General features: G+C 37.5%; 4 protein-coding genes and 1 pseudogene across 4 annotated transcripts; 4 read left to right on the plus strand and 1 right to left on the minus strand.

Moving 5' to 3' along the window:
* Positions 1 to 812: 812 nt before the first annotated feature.
* LOC144574644 (germin-like protein 3-7) lies at positions 813 to 1,608 on the plus strand. Its single transcript, XM_078324655.1, has one exon. It carries the CDS (start codon positions 940 to 942, stop codon positions 1,606 to 1,608), a length of 669 nt encoding a protein of 222 aa, XP_078180781.1. The 5' UTR covers positions 813 to 939.
* A 9,945-nt stretch (positions 1,609 to 11,553) lies between these two features.
* LOC144574646 (germin-like protein 3-8 pseudogene) lies at positions 11,554 to 12,267 on the plus strand (annotated as a pseudogene).
* Positions 12,268 to 16,798: 4,531 nt separating this feature from the next.
* LOC144574791 (germin-like protein 3-7) lies at positions 16,799 to 17,598 on the plus strand. Its single transcript, XM_078324857.1, has one exon. It carries the CDS (start codon positions 16,847 to 16,849, stop codon positions 17,504 to 17,506), a length of 660 nt encoding a protein of 219 aa, XP_078180983.1. The 5' UTR covers positions 16,799 to 16,846; the 3' UTR covers positions 17,507 to 17,598.
* A 489-nt stretch (positions 17,599 to 18,087) lies between these two features.
* LOC144574790 (pentatricopeptide repeat-containing protein At1g74630-like) lies at positions 18,088 to 19,866 on the minus strand. The gene has a single exon (XM_078324855.1). It carries the CDS (start codon positions 19,806 to 19,808, stop codon positions 18,201 to 18,203), a length of 1,608 nt encoding a protein of 535 aa, XP_078180981.1. The 5' UTR covers positions 19,809 to 19,866; the 3' UTR covers positions 18,088 to 18,200.
* Positions 19,867 to 21,951: 2,085 nt separating this feature from the next.
* On the plus strand, positions 21,952 to 24,057 carry LOC144575127 (Tetratricopeptide repeat (TPR)-like superfamily protein). Its single transcript, XM_078325245.1, has one exon. It carries the CDS (start codon positions 21,970 to 21,972, stop codon positions 23,974 to 23,976), a length of 2,007 nt encoding a protein of 668 aa, XP_078181371.1. The 5' UTR covers positions 21,952 to 21,969; the 3' UTR covers positions 23,977 to 24,057.
* The last annotated feature ends 614 nt before the right edge of the window (positions 24,058 to 24,671 follow it).

Raw genomic sequence — 24,671 nt, forward strand, 5'->3', positions numbered from 1 at the left:
TAAAACAGTAGAATGTTATTAACAGAATAATAAATGGTCATTAGCAAAATAACTCACCATTAAAGAAATACATATTCGATTTAACCCTTGAATTTCCAAGTATCACAAATGAAAATTTTATGCAAATCTATTGAAGAGGGAATTTTGAGTTTTTAGAACTCAAGTTCCAACAGATAGATCATCTTGGCGACCATTTTTAAAAAAAGTACTATTTGTCATTTTTTTTTTTAAATATTTAACCAATAAAATGAAAAATTAAGGAGATTGAGGATTAAAGTTATCCCCATCCATTTCGTGAGCTTAGAATGCTCCACAAAGAGGGTATGTAACGGAAAGAAAAGGAAGTGAATTTAATTTCTTTACACTTCAAATCAAATTGGAGCTGAACAAATTCATCAAGTTTCTCTACATAGTTCACCATCTCTCCCCTCTTCTCCTCTATGTTCTCTCACAATTTTTTAGGCTCTGAAACAGATAAACATCTCTGGTTAAACACGATCAGGAATCTCTTTTCAAAATACTGGGCAAAAAACCCCATCCAACTAATTTACCTTTGTTTTTTGAATTATTATAGTTGTACGTAAGCGATGATAACTTCAATTCCAGTAAAAGGAAAAAGTCTAGACAAATAACATAGTACAAAAGCCAAAGCTCAGGACAAAGTCTGCTATTTGACACCAATTTTATTGATTATCTACTAAGGACAAAGTCTACTAATTAATTTAAAATTCGGCTTCAACTTAATTTGTCATCAACAACTACGGACATTACTATACTTTGTTTTCCCATTTGATTAAACAAATCAAACACCAACTTTTCAATCGGTTTTGAACAATTCCTAGCATCACTCCCTATAAAAGGACCAGACACGTACCTAGAGCACTCATCCCAAACCGTACCAGCAAAATAAAACACACACAAAGAACATAAAAGGCAACAATGGCCCCTTTAAGATCCCTGTTCCTCCTTTCTCTCACTGTCTTCATCTTCACCTCATGCCGTGCCGACCCCGATCCTCTCCAAGATTTCTGTGTCGCTGACTTAAAATCCGACATCACTGTCAACGGTTTCCCTTGCAAACTGGCTTCTAATGTTGCCTCCGAGGATTTCTTCTTCAGCGGACTTACCGTGGCAGGAAATACCAATAACATGTTTAAAACCAATATTACAATAGGCAATGTTCATAGCTTTCCTGGCCTGAATACCCTCGGTCTATCAATGAACCGTGTTGACTTAGCTCCAGGCGGTATCAACCCGCTCCATAGCCACCCTCGTGCTTCGGAAATTGGATTCGTTGTTCAAGGAGAACTGCTAGTTGGTTTCGTCAGCACCGCGAATGTTTTCTATTCCATAGTTGTGAAAGCGGGTGAGAGCTTCATAATCCCCCGTGGACTCTTTCATTTCCAGTACAACACCGGGAATGAAAATGCGGTGGCTGTCATGGCTTTTGACAACCAGTTGCCAGAAGTTGTGATGGCTCCATTAGCCCTCTTCGGGTCAAAACCAGCAATTCCGATTGATGTGCTGACAAAGACATTCCAGGTCGATGCGTCAGTCATCCAGCTTCTGATCTCAAAACCTCGGCGCCGCAAGAATTTTTTGCATTGATACATCTTTTTTTTTTTTTTGAAAATAGTGGTATTTACCACCGATTTCATTTGAAATCAGAAATTAATGCATATCTGATCTAGTACCTAAAATTGGTACCAAAATCAAATAAGGCAAGTTCATACAATTGTTTAAAAACAAAACAGCAGGCAATATCATAAGAAAACACAAAAACAACATAATAGACATAAAACTAAGAGCTACAAATCTAATAAGTCCTCATCCTCCTCGTCGCCAGACATTGGAGATGGGGAGTTGCCATCCCCAGAACCCTGCACCAGAAGGTCCAAAGCTTGAGTCGGGTCTGGACTTCTTTCCTCTTCCAACAGGATGAGATCTGGAAGATCCTTAACATCAAAAGGCATTATAAGATTTAATTTAAAGAAAGAATCATCACCTCTAGATTGGCACCAAAATTGAGTTAAAGAAATAATCTTAGTACCTAGAATCCTAATAGAACAAGGGGTACCATCATTAAAGCATAATCAATTTCGTTCTAACCACACAATCCATAAAACAGCCCCTCTTAATAATTCAATTAAAAGTCTATCCTTGAAAGGAATAAAAGCATCAATCAACCATAAATCTTCTAAAGTATGACAATTATAACTAAAGTTATTATGCTCGGCTATCCAGTTCCATATTAAGCTAATGTAAGAACATTGGGTAAAAAGATGTTCGGTACTCTCCATTTGGTCACAGAAGACACATTTCGTATCACCTTGCCAACCTTTATTTACTAAATTCATTTTAGTCAAAATTTTGTCCTTTCGAACAAGCCATAAAAATATTTTAATTTTTAATGGAATATGGGATTTCCAGATGGTACCATATTCAGAATTAGGCATTCCCCCATATTCTAACCATTTATAAAAGGAATGAACGGTAAAGTTATCATCTGTAGACCATCGCCATATAATCCTATCTTCTAATTGGTCAGATAGAGTAAAATGAAGGAATCTATTTTGCAAAGCTAACCATTCCTCCATATATATACCAGTTAATTGTCGTTTAAAACTAAGATGCAAATAAGAATTAACAAAAGCCTCAGCCACAGACACGAATCTATTGGTAACTATTGAAAATAAATTGGGATACTGGTGCTGTAGAGCATGTTCAGTACACCACCTATCTAGCCAAAATGCTGTAGACTTACCATTACCTATTTCCTTATTCAAACCTAAGTTAATCATTACATGGTCTTTTAAAATCGATCTCCAAAATGGATACATCAATACATATGACTCGCGCCATTCAAGTTTGGACAAGCAACCTCATCTTATAACTAAATAATATTTTTAATTAATTGGCATTTGCCTCCATGCATGCATGTGTATTCTAGTGCTTGATTTTGAGCAATTCGTTATGAATTATTTTCATTGTGTAATTATAAATGATTAATTATTGAATATCAACATACAGTTGATTGAGTAAAAGTACCCTTACGTACCGATGTTTGTCTATGAATTAGTGTTATAACCAAAGCAAAACATTTTTGTGATCATATTGATTACAGAAAATTCGAACTTCTATACGCCGGCATAAGCACATGACCAATGATGGTTTAAGCAGACAGCACGTAGGGATAGTAATTAAGCACATGACTAGGCATACACGTTGTGACTTGTTATGACTTGTTGTGCCGTGTCGCAACCAAATTCTAGATAATGGTCACTACATGTGAATAGTTAATTTTTCCGTAATTTGTTTGGTCACTTGTTGTGCCGTGATGTGACTAAAGTTTAAAAAAATGGTCACGGTCCGTGAAAAGTCATGTCATGACTTCTTTAGGTGATTACTTGATGTGTCATGTCGTAACTAAAGTCACAAAAAATGATCACGGCACGTAAATAGTTATGTCTTGAGCAAAAATAACATGATTGGTCACTTTAGTAGTGTGGAATTGGGAGTAGATCAACCCGTTTAGTCACGTTAGTCATTTTTGATTAAATGCAATCATATTTGATCACATGTACGCTATGTTATCCTGACACTTCTAAGAAGCCATCGTATCCGTGTCCAACACATATCCGACACCGACACGCCTCCGACACACATACGATACGTATCTGACACGCCAGATGGCGTGTCCCTACCCGTCTGATACGATCTCCGACACTTGGTTGAACCCTGCCGATACGGCCCGAAACGTCTGATACGGACTGGACACGCTCCTGTGTACCGTGAGCCGCGCCCGTGGACACCCACCCGCCCCTGTGGACCGCGACTGTGGACCAAATAAATTAATTTGTTGGCGGTGGGATTGAACCTTGGACCTCTCAAATGGGAGTCAAAACCTTTAACCATTACACCAAACACTCATATATGTTATATTTTAGTAAGTGTAATACTTAATATACTTATATGAAGTCTTTATTTTCAAAAAAAATTTAATTTATGTTATAATTATCTAAATACAATATATAAATTAATAAAAAATAATATATATAATAAACGTGACGTATCCTAGATTTTTTTAAATTGTCGTGTCGCCGTACCCGTGTCGTATCCGACACGATACCGTACCCGTATCCATGCAACATAGCATGTACGTAACTATATTTCTCAAACTTTTAGTCAGTTCGAGTAAGAAAAAAATAAGAAGAAATTTAAAAAAAATAAAAAAAGAAGTAAAATTTGTATCAAATTGTAAAATAAGAAATAATGTTGTAAAATAAATAATTATTTATAATATAATAAATTTATTGTCTGAAATTTGAATTTTTTAAGTTCGGAAAAGAATGCCGCCTCCTAGTTTAAATCAACAGCTCTCCGTCAATTAACATGTAAATCCAACATCATAGGAAGATTTGCAACAAAATGCTCTATGTTTTTTACATCCATTTTGATGAAAATAAATTTGTTGTTATTTCAAAGGGATAACAGGACCATGTTATTCCGATCCCAGCTGTTTATCTTTATCAAGATTTGGGTATGGATTTTTTTTCTTGAAATTCGCGCATGAAAAAGTTTGAACGGTTGGGATAGAAATAACAGGTCCTGTGATCCCTTTAGAATAACAGCAGCTTTATATCCCTTTTTGATATGTACTATTCAATTGCTTCTCTTTGTGAATTTTTTAACAGCGTGTTTTTTTAAGTTTCTAAATTTCGTCTATTTTTGTTTATTGTTTAGAGCCTTATCTTAGGTTATCTTCTGAACATCGGATATGTGAAACTTGTATAGCTCCACAATTCTTCCCTTCCTTTCTTAGCTAGATAATCTGTATGTCGTTTTGGCTTCTATACACATGTTGACAAACAAATAGGGGGCTCTCCTCGAATAATCTTTAGACCTCGATCATGAGATTCCTTATAGGCTCTTCAGCCAGCCTCAATCGGGGGAATTACATTTGGAAATTTTCTTTTAAAGCCGTAGCTTCATCTTGGATGGGGCAGCAAGCAGAAACTGCTGCAGATTTGTATTCCCTTCCTGCTGCAATGACTTAGAGGTCCTTGTTGCTGCATCTGGTGCCGTTGTCTCACAGTATTCATGTATTTTGCAAAATTTCATATGCAAAATCGTTCTGACACCTCCAAATTGTCCACATTGAGCATGTGAAGATCACCCATTGTTCGTCTGAGGCATCTGCACTGACCCTGACTGCCAATGGAGAGGCAAAACAACACAATCTCTAGAAAGTACACCGGAATAGCATGTGCGACATGTCTCCTTCTATCCCACAGGTTGCACAATTGGGATCACCCTTTTCGATCCTGTGATAGAGTTGTAAAATAGAAAGACTATAATATGAATCTTTATTTCTTTATTCGCTTAACATCTCTGTTACACTGCCTTGATATATAGGCATATGCTTAAAGCTCAATTACAACAGTGGTTAGTCTAACTAGCTTAACTAATTCTGTTACATGAGTTGACTAATCATAACAGAATATCTCTAACAGTATTCAGTTATTACCCCCCCTCAAGCTGAGCATAGGGGTGTATCTATGTGAAGCTTGTTGCGGAGCAAGTGAAGTCTTGGAGCCGGGAGAGCTTTGGTGAAGATGTCAGCAAGCATATCCTTTGAACAAATGAATTGGACAGCAAGCTTCTTAGAGAGGACCTTCTCACGAATGAAGTGGAAATCAATTTCAATATGTTTCGTTCGCGCATGAAAAACCGGGTTTGAAGCTAGAAACGTAGCTCCAAGGTTGTCGCACCACAAAATCGGTGGTGAAGAGAGAGGTACCCGAAGTTCCTGAAGAAGTTTTTGAATCCACATGAGCTCCATGCAAGCAATTGCCATACCACGGTATTCAGCTTCGGTACTAGACCGGGACACGGTGTGTTGTTTTTTGGAGCTCCAAGATAGAAGATTTGAGCCTAAAAACACGCAAAACCCCGAGGTAGAGCGGCGGTCATCGGGGCACCCGGCCCAATCGGAATCCGTGTAGGCATGAAGTTGGAGCGAGGATCCTTTGTTGATATGAATGCCATGATTGATTGTGCCTTTAAGATACCTCAAAATGCGCTTTACAACATTCCAATGATCCTCGGTTGGAGAATGCATAAATTGAGAGGCTTTGTTTACGGCATAGGTAATATCGGGCCGTGTAATGGTGGCATATTGAAGGGCCCCAACCGTGCTTCGATATAGGTAAGGATCGGCCATGGGAGTGCCTTGGTGTTTAGAGAGAGTCTCACCGGTTGCAATAGGAGAACCACATGGTTTTGCACCATCCATCTTGGCACGAACAAGAAGGTTGTGAAGATAGCTAGGTTGAGAGAGATGGAGGCCATGTTGAGTGGAAGTAACTTGAATCCCTAAGAAGTAGTTAAGAGATCCAAGATCTTTAAGAGAGAATTGAGAGGCAAGAGAAGAAATAAGGGAAGTGACCATAGAAGAATGAGAACCCGTGATGATAATATCATCAACATACACGAGTATAATGGTGATAGATGAAGAAGTAATAGAGATAAAGAGAGACGGATCAGATTGTGATGCTTGAAACCCGAGAGTAGAAAGGGCGGTAGCAAGTTTGTGGAACCATGCGCGCGGAGCTTGTTTGAGACCATACAAGGCCTTTTTGAGACGGCACACATGTGAAGGGTGTTGCGAATCCGAGAAGCCCGGTGGTTGAGCCATGTAAACACATTCTTCAAGATCACCATGAAGAAACGCGTTGTTGACATCTAATTGGCGAATAGACCATCCATGAGTTACGGCTAAGGAGAGAACCAATCGAATAGTAGTCGGTTTAACAACGGGACTAAACGTCTCATGATAGTCAATGCCCTCCTCTTGAGTGTAGCCTTTTGCAACGAGACGAGCCTTAAACCGCTCAATAGAACCATCCGCTCTCTTTTTAATTTTATAAATCCATTTACATCCAATAACATGTCGATCGGACGGCAAAGGAACAAGATCCCAAGTTTTATTATGAGCTAAGGCATTGAGTTCATTAGCCATAGCTTGCCTCCATTCTAAGTGTTTGTTTGCCTCTGTAAAACAAGAAGGTTCGGTCAGAGCAGATGCTGGAAGAGGGTGTTTTGTGGCCAAGCAGCTGACATGATCTGGAAACAACTTAGGCCGAGCTGAATTTGTTTTTGACCGGGTTTGCATGTGATGTTGAATAGGAGGCCGAATGAGAGGTGTAGCAGCTGACTGTCTCTCATGCATAGAATTTGGGTGAGGCCCCAAAACCGAAATAGGCTGATGAATAGGAGAACTTGGCGGCCCAGAAGATAGCTGCTGATTGGAAGCAACTGGAGGCGGCCTAGAAGAAGGTGGATGGTGATTGGTATTATCTTGAGGCAGCCCAGAAGTATTTGTCAATTCAATAGGTTGAATGTTCAAGTCAGGTGCTTGAATAACAGGCTGCGCAATAAATGGAATTGGGGCTGGCAGAGAGTAAAACTGGTCCAAATTAGCTGGCAGAGAGGTGGAGGTTTGAGAAAATGGGAAAACACCTTCATTAAATCGTACATTTCGGTTCACATAAATTTTTCCGGTTGGTACATGAAGGCATTTGTATCCTTTTTGGGTTTGACAATAACCTAAGAATACACAAGGTAGAGACCGAAATTGTAGTTTGTGAGAAGAGTAGGGACGAAGAAAAGGGAAGCATAAACATCCAATAACCCGCAAAAATCGATAATCGGGAATTTTGTTGAAGAGGGTATGGTAGGGAGAGTCATGAGAAGAGGTAGAGGAAGGGATGCGATTTATAAGAAAAACCACACTTTGAAAGACATGATCCCATAGGTCAAGTGGTAAAGAGGCTTGAGAGATTATAGAAAGGCTTAGCTCAATAATGTGGCGGTGCTTGCGTTCGGCAATCCCGTTTTGTTGAGGTGTGTGAGGGCACGAGGTTTGATGCACTATTTGGGGATAAAGCCGAGTAATCGGCTTATACTTGGTACCACCATCGGTTTGAAGAATCTTGATTTTTGAGCTAAATAAATTTTCTACAAGAGCTTTGAACTTAGTAAAAATAGTCACCACTTCATCTTTAGAGTGAAGAAAATAAATCCAAGAAAAACGAGAAAACTCATCTATAAAATGCACATAATATCTATAGCCATTCTTTGATACAATTGGAGAGGGTCCCCATAAATCGGAGTGAATCACCTCTAAAGGAAAAGAAGCAAGAGAAGAAGAAGAAGAAAACGGCAAAACATGTGCCTTTGCTTTGTGACAATGTTCACAATTATTCAACTTTTGAGATGAAAGTGGAAGACTATGAGAATTTAAAACGGTTCGGGTTGTTGGGAAAGAGGGATGCCCCAACCGCGCATGCCATGTATCGGCCGAGACACGCTCTCCAACAAAAACCCGAGGTGAAGTAGAGAAATGATAAAGTCCATTATTTAGAGGTGCTTGTAGAAGCGGTGTCATGGTGTGGCGGTCCTTGACAATGCAAAAGGAAGAAGTAAACTCCATTAGTACATCATTATCACGTGTGAATTTAGAAATACTAATGAGGTTTTTGGTTATAGAGGGAACATGCAAGACACCATCAAGTTTTAAAATACCACCATCTATTGGTAGATCACACCGACCAATGTGAGAAATAGGTAAGTTATGACCATTACCTACTTGTAGTCCATCATGCCCGATATAAGGAGAGTAGGAAGAGAGAGCATTTATATCAGAAGTTACGTGATGCGTAGCCCCCGAATCAAGAAACCAACCTTCACTTGGAGAGGTGGTGGTTGTGTTGAGATATGCTTGGAACTGTGGAGTGGCTTCAGGGGTTGGATAGAGCTCAAAATCGGATCTGTACCAGCATAAAATGGCACTGTGACCTCTTTTGTTACAAATTTGGCAAATGGGCTTGTCTTCACTGTTTTGGGAAGAATATGGAGTAGCTGGGCCTTTGACTTGCATCTGCTGAGAGCCTCTTCCATGTGAATTTCGACCTGGGCCTCCTCTGCCACGGCCCAATTGAGAAGAATTAGAAGGGGCTTGTTGGGAATGAGCAGATCTGCCACGGCCTTGAGAGTTTCTACCTCTCCCTCGACCCGACGAAGCATACAGAGCAACTGAATCGGCGGAAGGCAGCGGCGCCTGGTGCTGGGTCAAGAGAAGAGCCTCGTGAGTAAGAAGGTAGCCATGTAAGTCAGCGAGAGACACCTGATCAGACCGAGTAGTGAGTGCCACAACGAAAGAATTGAATTCGGATCCTAACCCGTTAAGCACATAGCGAGCGAGATCGGAATCTGTGATCGGTTCCCCAACAGCAGCAAGCTGATCAGCAATTCCACGCATCTTCTCGAAGTATTCATTGCACCCGAGACCACCTCTGATCGTTGTTTGGAGAAGGCGACGGAGTTCCATGACTCGAGCAGTGGAGATGGCGGAATAGACACTATGAAGTGAGCGCCAAAGAGACGCAGTAGATTGGCAAGCGACGTACTGAGTCAAAACGGAGCTGGAAATGGTCGATCGAAGCCAACCGAGAAGAAATCGATCTTGCATTCTCCAAGAAGTGAAGGCCGGATTGGATTGAAGCTGATCACCGACCTTAATTTGCTCATCAGGAACCGGGGCAGAGGAATCGAGATGATGCGCCAGTCCATATCCATCAATAATCGGCTCAATTTGAGACCGCTATGCAAGAAAATTGGACCGATCGAGTTTAGTGGAAACCGGCAATGTGATATGGATCACCGGGACAGCGGAAACAGGGGGAGAAGGAAGTGTAGTGGAGGTTCCTGAGGATAGAGAAGCCATGAAGGCTGAGAAGATGAGATAGGAGAAGTATAGAAGAAATCGGATCAAGGCAAATCTGATACCATGATAGAGTTGTAAAATAGAAAGACTATAATATGAATCTTTATTTCTTTATTCGCTTAACATCTCTGTTACACTGCCTTGATATATAGGCATATGCTTAAAGCTCAATTACAACAGTGGTTAGTCTAACTAGCTTAACTAATTCTGTTACATGAGTTGACTAATCATAACAGAATATCTCTAACAGTATTCAGTTATTAGACTAATCATAACAGAATATCTCTAACAGTATTCAGTTATTATCCTGAAACGGATTAACTGGCATTTTTTTAAATTTTATTAAACCAATATAATGAAAAATGTAGGAGATTGAGAATTAAAGTTCTCCGCGCCGATTTTATGAGCAAAAATGCACACGCTCTAGTTTTCCAAACTAGTTTGTGATGCATGAGATTTGTCTCAAAAAGACTTTGAACATAGTCTTGTTCAAAATCATATTATATCCGTCAAATCTGTATTGAGATTTGTACAAAACTAATTTGGACGTCACGAATCTAAACTATCCTGTGAATTAAAACTATTTGTGTGATTCTTAACGCAAATCGGATGGTTTGAACCTGGCTTAAGATAAGCAGGGGTGGACCCATGTGGAGCCAGGGAAAAGCAGCCGCCTCCCCAAGATTTTGAGTTTTAGTAGTGATTTATCGGTTCCGATCGACTTTGCGCCTCTCTAAAAAAAAATTTACTCCCCTCTAAATATTTAATTTATAATTCGGATTAAATTTAGGGTTACAATTAAAATAAGTTTTTTGAATTATAATTGGTAATTAGAATTAGAATTTAGTATATCATACATTACATATCAGTATTAAAAAAAATATAAGTCAAAGTATTATTTTTTATTAAGTACTCAATTAGTTAATAAATTTAAATCCGATTCGATAATTTTTTGTCTCATCCGATGAGAATTATAAATATACCCCTTTTCTTCATGCTTTTTTTCAAAATTATGGAGAAACAAACCACCCAACTAGTTTAACTTTTTCTTTTCTGAATCCGTGTACGTAGGCAATGATAGCTTCAATTCCAGTAAAAGGAAGAGTCTGGATTAACAACACAGTACGAAAGTAAAAGCTAAGGACAGAGTCTACTAATTATGATTTGACACCAATTTTATTGATTATCTGCTAAGGACAAAGTCTACTAATTAATTTAAAAGTCATCTTGAGGTTTATTTTGTTATAATAAATTTTAATTAAGTGGCCTAGATAATGGATATGAATGTGTTGAGAATTTTAGTCTCTTAAATTCACTAAATAAATTTTGTAACTCTTAGTGTCATGAATATTAAGAGTTTTAATTTTTTTTGGTTTTCCATTATTGATAGCACACTAAATCTAATCTATCTATTTGGTATTTGATGGACGTACCAGATTAAAGCTAAACAAGTATAAATAGGTCATATCCCTACCCATTAGAGGTTACGCACAAATATTTTCATCTTAAAGGTTTGTAACATTAAGAGAAAGAGGGTCAAGGGAGATAAACCGTTTATACGCCAAGTTGAAGTAGTATGGCTACATCTTCCGCATCACGTAATTTTATGTTTGTGACAATTATATTATTCAAGATTCTAAGAATTATGTTTAATCTATGCTAATGCATAGAAACTTACATATTTGTCATCACCAACTGCATTACTATACTTTATTTCCCATTTGATTGAACAAATCAAACACTACCCTTTCAATTGCTTTTGAACAATTTCTCGCATCACTCCCTATAAAAGGATTAGACCCATACCTAGAGTTCTCATCCCAAACCTTACCAGCACACTAAAACACACACAAAGAACTCAAAAGGAAACAGTGGCCCCTTTAAGATCCCTGTTGCTCCTTTCTCTGGCTGTCTTCATCTTCACCTCATGTCGTGCCGACCCTGATCCTCTCCAAGATTTCTGTGTCGCTGACTTCCAATCCGACATCACTGTCAACGGTTTCCCTTGCAAACCGGCTTCTAATGTTGCCTCCGAGGATTTCTTCTTCAGCGGACTTGCTGTGGCAGGAAATACAAATAACATGTTTAAATCCAACATTAGCTCCCGGCGGTATCAACCCGCTCCACAGCCACCCCCATGCTTCTGAAATCGGATATGTTGTTCAAGGAGAACTGCTTGTTGGTTTCATCAGCACCGCGAATGTTTTCTATTCGAAAGTTTTAAAGGCTGGTGAGAACTTCATTATCCCCCGAGGACTCACTCATTTCCAGTACAACACTGGGAAATAAAATGGGGTGGTTATCACAGCTTTTAACAGCCAGTTGCCGGGAGTTGTGTTGGCTCCATTTACCCTGTTCGGGTCGAAACCAGCAATTCCGATTGATGTGTTGACAAAGACCTTCCAAGTCGATGTGTCAGTCATCCAGCTTCTCGTGTCCAAGTTTGGACAAGCAACCTCACCTTATAACTAATCATTTAATTAATTATCATTTGCCTCGCTATTAGTTATAGATTGTATTCATTGTGTAAATTTTAAATGTACGGCCTTGAATGTTGGTGTACTGTCTTTTAAATATGATATCTCTTCTTGCATTTTTTTTTTAAGATCAGATAAAAGATAGTGATTCAAAAACACGTTTGCAGTAAATAAATCAGAAAAATTGCTACTTTGTATTCGCTTTTTGTTATTTTCTGAATAAAAAATAGTGATTTATGCTATATAATTTGGCGTTATCAATAGACAAGTCTGAAAACTGTTTCTATGTGCAAGTATGTCTATCTACGTATAGTTCTTGGTGGAATCAAGAACATATGAATTTAACTAAATAAAGTGTAGTAAAGTAAATAGATAGAATTAGAGAAAGTGATACAGGAATTAATAACGGAGTTCGGCCAACTGAAGGACCTAGGTCTCCTAGGCAATGCAATCAAAACTCAGCGCGCATTTCTATTACCCAATGCATAAAGGAATACAAGTTGGAACTGGCGAGACAACACTCTTACGGCCCAAAGAAAAGAGAAGTGAGCACTAAAGGCTCAAGCAAAGAAAAGAGCACACACAGCTCAAAAGTAAGCACAACAGCTTGGAGTAGGCGAGCAATAAAATGCTCTAAGTTCAAACACTCACTGACTTTCACTCTAATCTCAATACTAATCAATTTAGGTGAAGTATATTTGTGGTTGCTGAAAAAATAATTGAAGTTTAAACACAAGCAACAATAGACTATGCTAAATCTCTCAAAAAATTGAGAGTATTCTATGTCACCTTAGACAGATGACCAAGTCCACTATATATAACGGGATTCAAAGAAAGAGCCAATAGCTCAATGCAGATCTCAAGATCAACATAATTTAGGATTTAGCCTATTTTGCTTGTGCCTAGCTTCTAGTATTGACCTGCCTGGTTAATTTGAATTTTGAAATTGACTTACAGCCTTGCAATGGCTAGACTTAGGCTGTCACAACCTCATATCTACTTTACCATATTTTTGGATATAAATAAAAATAATAAAACAAAATGGTAAAGTATGATCTTCGTAATCTTCGTCTTCATGATTTTTTTGTAATCTTCATGATTCAGCATCCAATTCATATCTGACATTCCAAATAGTTCGTGTGAATTATCTATCCGATCATCATGTATCAAATCATTCTTTATCTTGTATCTAATTATCTTGAACAATTTGTCACGTCAACTCGTCATGATATGTATCTTTGACTTCATTTGACCTTCAGACATAACAATTAAACATGCATACATCTTAAACAAAGAAACTGTAAAATTCAATGTTTATATATTTTACAAATTAATCAAACAACCTAAAAATTACTTACAACAATATCATCGTCATTAACAATAATTATTAAAACTACATACCTTATTATATATAGCTACAGTAGATCAATCTAGTTCCCAGCCTTCTCTCAGTAGGCCTCTCGGGCTCTCTTCCGCTCTTCATCAGACAAAAGCCCAAAAGCTTAACAGTTTATTAATTTGCGCTTTTTAATTCTTTCTCATTTTGATATTAGAGAGTACAAACACAAGTTCGAGAATGATGGGCCTTCTCTTGGGCCTTTCTCTTGGGCCTTGTATTTGGTGTAACATTAATATCCATTACGATTATCTTGCAAACAAAAGCATCAGTGCAATCGAAATTTACACCGAATGTTTCTGAATTTTGCAATTATATGCCTCGATACTTTTTCAACTTTGATCCAAATAAATGAATTATAGTCATGTCAGTTCAATTAATTATAATTCGTTTCTCTTACTGGAACAGTACCCATAATGGCACGCATACAATTTAATTTTAACTTACAGCAACAAGATATTTATGATTTGTAAGATTCATTGACACTATATTTGTATCGAATAGCACTTGGTTCATAGTTATGCAAGTGATATCAGCACTGATACTTGTTTTGAACCAATTAATCAAATTAGCTTGGCGATTCTCAAAGGAAAACCAAGGCAATGCCAGAAATTAATTTTGTACGACTCAAGTTAATTGTCGTTGTACGCTGTAGACAAGGTAGGAGTCAAATACGCCGAGTATTCGTATCACCTAAGGTAACATAATATTTCTATTTGGATTTGGACCGTTCAATTAGAATCTGCATGATTACTAAAGTGGTTCTGTGCGATCCATTTCGGATTGATTTGGTTCAGATTCTGATGAAACAACTGTGATCCATAAAGAAATATTTTGTTACCTTAGAGGATATGGAGTCAATAGGCCGAGGGGGCAAGCAATTGCATTTTGGAGGAGAAGAAAAAAATTATAGTTTTTTAGGTTATTGTCTATTTTCTTCATGAATAATTTTGTCTGTCTGTTGGAGTCCAGTATTTCTTTCCAGTCCAATACATTTTCTTAATGGGCGTTGATTTGCTTGTTATTTTTTTTTTTGCACAGCCCAAATTTTATTTTCTTTTCGGCTACAGTCTAAGTTTGACTTCTTTTCTTCGCTAAAGAGTGAAATATGTAGTCTTCTCATTATTTTTTTTGCCTATTCAACAAATTTATGAATTCTTCAATAAACAAATAAAAGCATTTCAATTCTTCAATATTAGTTTTGACTTTTATTTGAGAAAAAAATGTGAGTCTAGGTCACATTAGATTTCATTAATAAAGTTACAAAAGTTTTGTAACAAGTGTACAGTAATTTAAAAAGTGAAAAAAGGCTCAAAACAGTTGAGCTTAAGTAAAGAAAATGAAGGTAATTTTAACAAAAGAAACAAATACGTATGATTGTAAATTTGTAATTAACTCCCACTAAGCTACTCCAGTCTCTTCAATTCAGATATAACTGGTTTTGTTTTGCTCCCCCCCACAGCTCGCTCGGTGCCTGATGTGCTGTTCTTCACATATTATCAAAACACCTGGCTGCGTTCCTCACCCGTACCAGTACCAGTACTGGTACCGGTATTTGTAACAGTTGACCTGTTCTCTGCCCAGGCTCTCTCTACCAGTACTAGTACCTGGTCTGTATTTGTACCAGTACCGGTATTTGTATCGGTACTGGTATTTGTACCAGTGGTTTTTATTTTCAGAATGCTCAATCGAATTCTGATAATGAAAGAAATTCAAAATTATGTTGATTCAAAATTTTGATTATGAAGTAAGAGGTAAAGTAAATCACTTATTCCACACTTAAGATGCCAAACAAGATGTTAAACAAGATGAGTAAGATGAAGTTAGATTTGAGTTAATTCGGAGTAAATTACTTCACCTCTTCAAATGAATGAGCATACTCTACATTTACTTCGTGTGTAAGACCCACTGTTATAGGTATAGATTTATTTCTCCACATCTTACTATTTCACTGTGAATCACTTTAAACCAAAATTTAAATTTTCAAATTAAATGTAAAATATGAGGAGTAAATATAAAATAAAAAAATAAGATAGAAACAGCAACTTATCCTTCTGAACAAACATATGAGATTAAACTAAGCGGTCTCAATCCATATTATGTTTAAAGAATTAATTGACCAAGTAGCTAGGTCTCAATTCATCTTAAAAAATGAAGTTGGGCAAATGATTTTGGTCCAGCTGATATTCGGAATGATTAAACTTCTAATTGTTAAGAATTTGATAATTCCTTGGCCCTTTGCAGCATCGGATAGCAAAGGAGACTTTGGCTCTTAATTATCTCGTCACTATTGCAACATTTACATGCCAGATTCGCTGTGGTGTTGTACCAGTAAGAGTAACTGTAGCGTGGAGAGTTGTGTAATTGATTTTTGTTTTATTTTTGTTCTTTCTTATATATATAGCTGAGTTACTGATATTTGATAATAGTTCAAAACTTCAAACATTTTTTTTAATATTAATTGGTATGACTTCTTAAAAAAAAAAAAAATGAACTGACATGGTGGGGCACTGTTTCTTCCTATCTCCTTAGTTCAAAAAAAAAAGAGAGATAACTTCTTCATTTTCATTATGACTTTGTGGAAAAAACAAAATATGAAATTATGTTTCACCTACAAATTAAAATATATTTTTCTTAATCCGGCTCTGTCAATAAAGATACTGAACTGTACATTTATGTCAAATTCATGTTAAATTATTGTAGACTTGCTTGTGTGAAAACACAATCTTGGGTCAAGTCTCTAAATCAATAGATCCCTCAATTCAATTTGACCCATTCAACTGACAGTAACACCTGATTATACAAACTTTATAATTGTCAACAATAAAAGTAAGAAATTAGAATTACCAAACGCGCTATCTGCAAAAATCTTGGTTCATTTCACTATCAGATTTCAATGGTCTTGCCCTTTTGAAACTTCTTCATTCCAAATTCTTTGTTTCTTCTTTTTTGATTGCCCCACTTTGAACTCTTCAAACTTAACCAATAATGAAATACACAAAAGGTGAAATAATTGACAGTGCCATTTCATCTTCATGCAGAGGAATTTGTGCGTTGTATAAAAGTCAAAACAGCGTTGTCAATATCTTTACCCATATACTAACAACTACTACGCTCTATATAAAGAAGGGTACCATACTAGCAATTACCAACCTAAATTAACATCACATAAACTGATAAACACAAATGGAGCATAAACTTGCATCGCTCTTGCTCTGTTGTCTCATCACCATTTCTCACCTTTCAACATGCCAAGCCGATCCCGAACAATTGCAAGACTTCTGTGTCGCCAACAACCCGACAACCGATACCACAATCAATGGATTTTTTTGTAAGCCTGCATCATCCGTCATTTCAGACGACTTCTTTTTCGCTGGTCTTGCTAAAGAAGGAAACACCGATAACATATTCGGGTCCAGTATCGCGGCAGGAAACGTGCTCAGTTTTCCAGGGTTAAACACACTGGGTCTCGCAATCAACCGTGTTGATATCGCACCTGGTGGTGTCAACCCGCTTCACAGCCATCCGCGTTCTTCAGAGCTTGTGTTTGTTCTCAAGGGAAACCTCCTTGTTGGGTTTATCAGTACAGCAAATAAGTTCTATTCCAAAGTTTTGGGGACTGGAGAGACCTTTGTCATCCCAAAGGGACTTTTGCACTTTCAATACAATGTCGGGAATGTATCGGCGACGGCAATAACTCTGTTTAACAGTCAGTTGCCGGGTGTTGTGTCGGCACCACTTGGTTTGTTCGGAGTGGAACCGGCAATTCCAATGGAGGTTTTGACTAAAACATTTCAAGTCAACTCATCAATTATAAGTGTTTTAGAGTCCAATTTTGTAAACTAATCTTTTATTTGGATTTATTGATTTGTTTTGGTCCTTATCTGTTCTTCTATTTGTATGAATAAAAATCAAATAGCTGGTCTGGCAATTTCTAAGCCGCGTACGAGTCCCCTTTACAAATGTTGCTTTCTCCTATCGTTATCCTTTTATTATTCAATGTAAATAAGCCACATAATTTAATTGACTAGTGATTGCTACCAAAATAGTTTGCTAAGATATGTAAATCGAGATGATATGTGTTCAATTTTTATTTTTATTTTTAACTTTGCAGTCAATTTATGTTAGTTTGACAAAAAAAAAAGAGCAGGAAATTATATCGAACCACAATTAAATGTACAACATCTAATAAAAATTTCTGGTAAAAATCTTGAAGGTATGAATGCTAATAAAATTATCTTATTAAGTTTCAACAAACGCTGTCAACAAATCTTGAATGCTGATATAAGCAACAACCACCATAATTTCTCAACAATAGAACTACCACATCAATGCAATTAATGGTTCCAAGTCACCAAATATCAAGTTAGATCATTCATTGTCCTATTCTCTTCTCAAGACACATTATTATACCAATCTTGGGAAAATGCAAAAGTCACATATGGTCATATTTTTTATGATTATATGTCAAAGACAATATTTAAGCTTGTACATTTTTGCGAGTCACTAATTGCTTAAAGACCAGCATCTACACGCTAACTCAACCCAAAGTATCGATTTGACTCCAACCTGCTAGCTTCAAACTGCCTGAATCCACCATCCTTCTCAATCTCTCTACATCCCGCCACTTCCCAGCCTCAGCATAAACATTTGACATGGTAATAAGCTCCTCTTCTCCCAGTGGACCTACCTCCTGCAACTCCTTAAACACTTTGTCTACCAACTCCACTTGCCCGTGGACCCGACAAGCTGAGAGAATTGTTTTCCAAAGAATGGTTTTTGCCTTAACCGGCATTTCCTTGGCCATCTCATATGCCTCCTCGACCAAACCGCACCGGCTCAACAAGTCAATCATGCAACCATAGTGCTTTATGTTGGGTACAATTTTGTACTCGTCTATCATCTTGTTGAAATATCTCTGGCCCTCTTTAAACAAACCCTTGTGCCTACAAGCAATCAATACACCTAGAAAACTGGTATGGTTAGGCAACTGTTTTTTCTCCTTCTCCATTGCTGAAAATAATTGCAATACTTCATCAGAGCAGCCATGAACAGCCAAGCCTACAATCATCGCATTCCAACAAGAAGTATGCTTCATGGGCATTGCATCAAACACTTGTCGGGCAAGCTCAAGACATCCGCATTTTGCATACATATCCAACAACGAGTTACCAATGTATCCATCAATTAAAATGTTCTTACTATTCAAATAACTATGTATTTCCTTTCCTAGCATTAAGTTACAAGTTTCTGCACATGCAGCAAGAACTAAACTTATTGTAAGTTGTGTGGGCTCTACTTGGTTCCTTTGCATCTCATGGAATAATCCAAAAGCACTCTTATATTTCTTAGCCCGAGCATAACCAGCAATTAATGAGTTCCATGAAATGGGATCTCTTTCAGTCATTTCGTCAAATACCCGCTTTGCCCCACGCAAATCTCCTGATTTAACAAACCTATTAATCAGAATATTGTACGAGGTGACATTCCTCTCCGGAATCTGAAGAAACAGCATCTCAGCTGACTTTACATCCCCAATCTTATCATAAGCAGACATCAGAGCATTCCACGATGCGGTGGTTTTTACAGCCATTTCATCAAACACCTTGCGTGCTGAATCAACATCAGAGAAAAAAGAGTACACGGAAATAAGAGAATTTTGAATAAAGTGGTCATTCACATGACCTAACACAATCACATGGCAATGTAAATTGAGTCCTGATTGGATAAACGGCTTGTAAGGTGGGTCAGTGAGGGAGAAAGCCCGGCCACAAGATTTGAACAGCAAAGGTAAGGGGAAAGGAGATGAACTGAAAGGTGAATTGGAGTGAAGGAAAACGAAGAGAGAGAGGGAGTAAGAAGGGTGGATGGAAGAAGAGAGAGCACGAAAAAGAGGGAGGGAGAGGGATAGGTAGGGAAGAGAGTTACTACCATTGAGAGAAAAGGAGGTGAGGAGGAGGGAGAGGGAGTAAGAGAGGTTGCGCCAGTGGGGAAGGGAGGAGAGGGAGAGGAGGGGACGGAGGTAAAGGGGATGGTGGAGGAGGCCGGATTTGAGGAGGAAGGAATGGAGCTGAGTGAGGTGAGAAATGGAGGAGCAGGATTTTAATAGACGAGAGAGGTGGGTTCGGGTGTATGCTGAGGCTGCCATTGCGACCCATGCGTTATGTACCGTTACAAGTTACAACTCAACCAGTACAGAGTCGAAGTTCTACGATTACGAGGAAGGGAGAGCCGGAGAGAGGAGGCGGCCATAAGAAATAAGAAGATCACGAATAAATAATTTACGTTCCAATTTAAAAATCATACTGAAAATGATAGCCGGTTTTCAATTTGTCAAATCAAATATGATTGCCATTTTTTCATTTTCTTTTTTGCTTTTTTTTTCCAATTTGTCAAATGTGGCCGATTTATTACTTCCATTTAATTTTTTTTTTTATTTGATATCCAAACTTTATAAATAGGAGATGGAACTCAGTTTCTTTCTCTTCAAATTGGAGATGAAACCCGGTTTCACAGTATCCGGGTCTTCTATGACTTTATATGCAAAGAGAAAGCAAAATCGGATGCAAATTAAATACCGACTATGATATCATGTTTTCAAATTTTCATACCGAGGATCATCTCCGGTAGTGATGTTTTTTGTAAAAAAAAATTATAATCAAGTTGGTTTTGAAATTTTTGATAATTTAGTGATGGATTTTACAAAAAATTCAACAACTTGTATATTAAGTACAAACAAGTGAACAACACTTTTCGGTGTAGATAAGAGGCGCACAGTATGGAGTGCAAGGATAATTTTTTTGCCATAATTTGATTCTCAGTATTAAGTATGAAATGATAATAATATTCTTAATAAATTTACCCTTATTTAATTTTATATATTATAATACTTAATAATTTTTAATATAATTTTACAATAATTATAGTTATTGCGTCATAATGTTTGCTATTTTTAATGTATTAGAAAAATAATTTAATTATATATGGAACTATATTTTTTAATAGTAAAATAAAGTATAAAAAACATAAAATAGAAAATGAAACATTAAAAAAATCACGCATTATAAGTACTTCACTAAATGTCTAACTAACTACATATTTACAATTAATAAATCATAATTATTTAAAATATCATATTGTAACCATCCCAATGTATTTTGACAATGAGGGTTGAATTTATTATAATTATAATTAAAAGCTTATAAAAATGAATAGATGTAAATAATTTATGTATATTATTTTTTTAACTTATTAATTCGTATAAAACAAAACTAAAATATAATAATTTTATTTGTACATATAGAGAAAATAGTAAATCGCATCTGAAAATCTTATTTTGATATAAATTTTCAATATTTTAATCAAAAACTTAAAAAGAAAAAATATAATAAAAGATAAAAAAAAAAATAGAGACATTTAAACTGATCATTTTATTTCTAACTGACGAGCTAAAAGTTTGGAAACAAAGAAGCTGACTAAAAGTACCTCCATGAAGAATTCAGATCCTCCCAAGTAGGGGTGAGTAAATCGTTCATAACTCGTGAGCCGCTCATAACTCGCTCATTAAAAGCTCGTCTAAACTAGCTCATTAACAACTCGCTCATTTACTTAATGAGCGAGCATGAGCATGACCCAACTCGCTCATTAAGAATTTGCCACATCTAATCCCTGCCACATTTAATCCTATGTAATTCTGTGTAACATTAATCTTGCCTCATTAAGATTGATAGATAGTGAGCATAGTTATTCTATTTTTGTAATATGTTGATTGTTGTTTGTTGATGCTACTGTGAAAGTATTACACTTTGTTGGATGATACTGTTGATTTTTGTTATATTCTATTGTTGTTTGTTGGACGATAGCTGTGAAAGTATTGCTGTTGAAGTGTTAATGATACTATTGATTTTTGTAATATGATTATATTTTTGTTGGATTTTTATTATATTTTATTTAAATGAATTATAACAATTTGTTGAATTTTGTTATGATGACTTTTAACAAATTTTGTTATGCGTGGACACACTATATAATTTTGTTATGAGTCATAAGTCATAAGTCATAACTCGTGAGCTGCTCATAACTGGCTCATTTACAACTCGCTCATTTACTTAATGAGCGAGTATGAGCATATCCTAACTCGCTCATGCTCGCTCATTAATCACCCCTACTCCCAAGTACCATAATAGAAAATCTTTCAGAATTAGTAGATCTGAACCGTTCATTTAACTTGGCGCGAATCTCAAAGTTAAATAAAACTGCTCATCTCCATGGCAGGAGTACCGGCAGTCCGGCACAACCAATTCAATGGAATGAAGCTTGTCAACAAATTCACTACGCCTCCTCTTCTCCATTTCAAGTACTCCTCTGTTCGCCTTCTCCAACCCCAATCCCTCAATTCTCCAACCAACAGCCTCTCCTCTGCCTTCTCTCTCACCTTCGATGCCACCTCCCTCCGCTCATGGCTCTCCGCCATCACCGATCTCTCTCACTCCGGCGACCACCGCGGTGCCCTCTCCGCTTTCTCCTCGCTCTACCGCCAACCCCTCCATTCCCTCTCTTCCCTCAACCCCTTCCTCCTCCCTCTCCTCCGCTCTGCCGCATTACTCCCCTCTCTCGCCTCTGGCCGCCAGCTTCACCTCATCTCGATCCGCCTCGGCTTTGTCGATCACAACCCATTTCTCGCCTCGGCCTTGATCCACATGTACTCCCGCTGTCTTGAGATACATGATGCTCGCCGTGCTTTTGACGAGGCTCGGTTTTTTTATTGCCTTAACTCGGTCGTTTGGACTTCCATGATCTCTGGTTATGTGCAAAACAAGTTGCCGCATTTTGGTTTTCAATTGTTTAAGGTGTTTCTTGCTGAAGAGGGGAAAGAGGCGGTGGATGCCGTGGCGGTTGTGTCTGCTCTCTCGGCCTGTTCTCAGGTTCTAGAAAAGAATGCCACTAAATGGGTTCACGGATTGATAGTTAAAGTCGGTTTGGTTGGAGATGTAGGTGTTTGTAACACACTAATGAATGCTTATGCCAAAGGAAGCGGTGATATGGAAGTTACTAGAAAGGTGTTCGATGAAATGCTAAAGAAGGATGTTATCTCGTGGAACTCGATTATTGCTCTTTATGCACAAAGTGGCTTTTCAGCAGTGGCACTTAATCTCTACAGTCAGATGTCCAGTGACGGAAGTGTTCGTAGTAATGATGTAACCTTCTCAGCTGTATTAGTTGCTTGCGCACATGCATGTGCATTGCAAAGTGGGAAGCGGACACATAACCAAGTAATACGTTTGGGCTTAGAGCAGAATGTCTATATTGGTACATCTGTGGTTGACATGTACTGTAAGTGTGGCCGAGTGGAAATGGCAAAGAAGGCATTTGATCGTATGAAGGAAAGGAATATCTTTACATGGTCAGCTCTGGTTGCTGGCTACGGCATTCATGGCCGGGGTCGTGAAGCACTAGAGGTGTTCGATAAAATGATTTCCTCTGGGTTAAAGCCCAATTACATAACTTTTGTCTCAGTACTTGCTGCATGCAATCATGCTGGTCTTATCAAAGAAGGCAAACACTGGTTTCAAGCCATGAAGAGTGACTTCGCTATAGAGCCTGGAGTTGAGCACTATAGTTGCATGGTAGATTTGCTTGGTAGTGGTGGTTATCTCGATGAAGCTTATGGTTTGATCAAGGACATGAAAATTCAACCTGATTCAATGGTATGGGGATCCCTACTGCGTGCTTGTAAAACTCATAAAAACGTGGAGTTAGTAGAAATAGCTTCCCGTAACTTATTCAGGCTCGATCCAAGAAATCATGGGTACTATGTACTTCTTTCCAACATGTATGTAAATACCGGTAGATGGAAGGATGCAGAGAAGATACAAAATTTGATTAACAAAAAGGCAATGGTTAAACCGCCAGGATATAGTATGGTAGAGTTGAAGGGGGCCATACACACCTTTTTAGTTGGAGATGCAAGACACCCACAACATAAGGAGGTATATAAATATCTCAACAAGTTGTCTATCAAAATGCAGGAAGCAGGGTATGTACCAGATACCAGTTCGGTGCTGCATGACGTGGATGAAGAAGAGAAGAGAAAGTTGTTGTGGGTTCATAGCGAGAAACTCGCAGTATGTTTTGCAATTATTAATACTGTGCCCGGCACAACGATCCATGTTATAAAGAACCTTCGGATGTGTGGGGATTGCCATTCGGCGATCAAGCTGATCGCTAAGCTTTTGAAACGAGAGATTGTTGTAAGAGATTCTCACAGGTTTCATCAATTTAAAGATGGGTTTTGTACTTGTGAGGATTCTTGTTGAGCACTTTTAAGTTGATTAATTTTGTTACTGTGGGGATGAATAAAATATGTCAAATAAAAAGTTCCCGAAAATAATTTCTTCCTTCTCAGTCTATAGCAATATTTTTTCTTCTCATTTTCGCAATAAGCTGGGTACTCTGTCTGATAATCTAAACTCGTGCGCTGTAAGCTACTCTGGCCTAATTCCTTCAAATCTACATTTTGATTTTTCGTTTTATACCAGTAAAACTGAACCAGTATGCATCAGACTACAATTAAGAATCAAAACAGCCACACAATCTATCACGCAGGTGCAGCAAAATGGATAAGTCATGATCAAAATTAATAAAAACGAGTTGCTCATTTTATTCCTAGTACAACTGGCACTTCTCATGCCAATTTGAACACTTAAATCTTTCATTTTTCTTGAATATATAGTAATATCAGTGAATCCTTACCCGAGGAGGATCAAACGGGGTGTTTGTTTGATGAACCAACGTCTCTGACATGTGGGGACATATAGAATTATTTCACTTGTTGGTGTCTATAATGGGTTGTTCACTGTGCATGGCTGAAATTCTGAAGAAATGCCATAGGATGATTTTTTCGCCCCTGGTTTTTCAATGTAAAGAAATATATACATTATCGATAAGAAATCACAAAATAATTATTACGGACAAATAATTACATTGACACATTTTCATAATAATTTCTGAA

Source organism: Carex rostrata, chromosome 23 (genome assembly GCF_964058835.1).
Source record: "Carex rostrata chromosome 23, lpCarRost1.2, whole genome shotgun sequence".
NCBI classification, from domain to species: Eukaryota; Viridiplantae; Streptophyta; class Magnoliopsida; order Poales; family Cyperaceae; genus Carex; species Carex rostrata.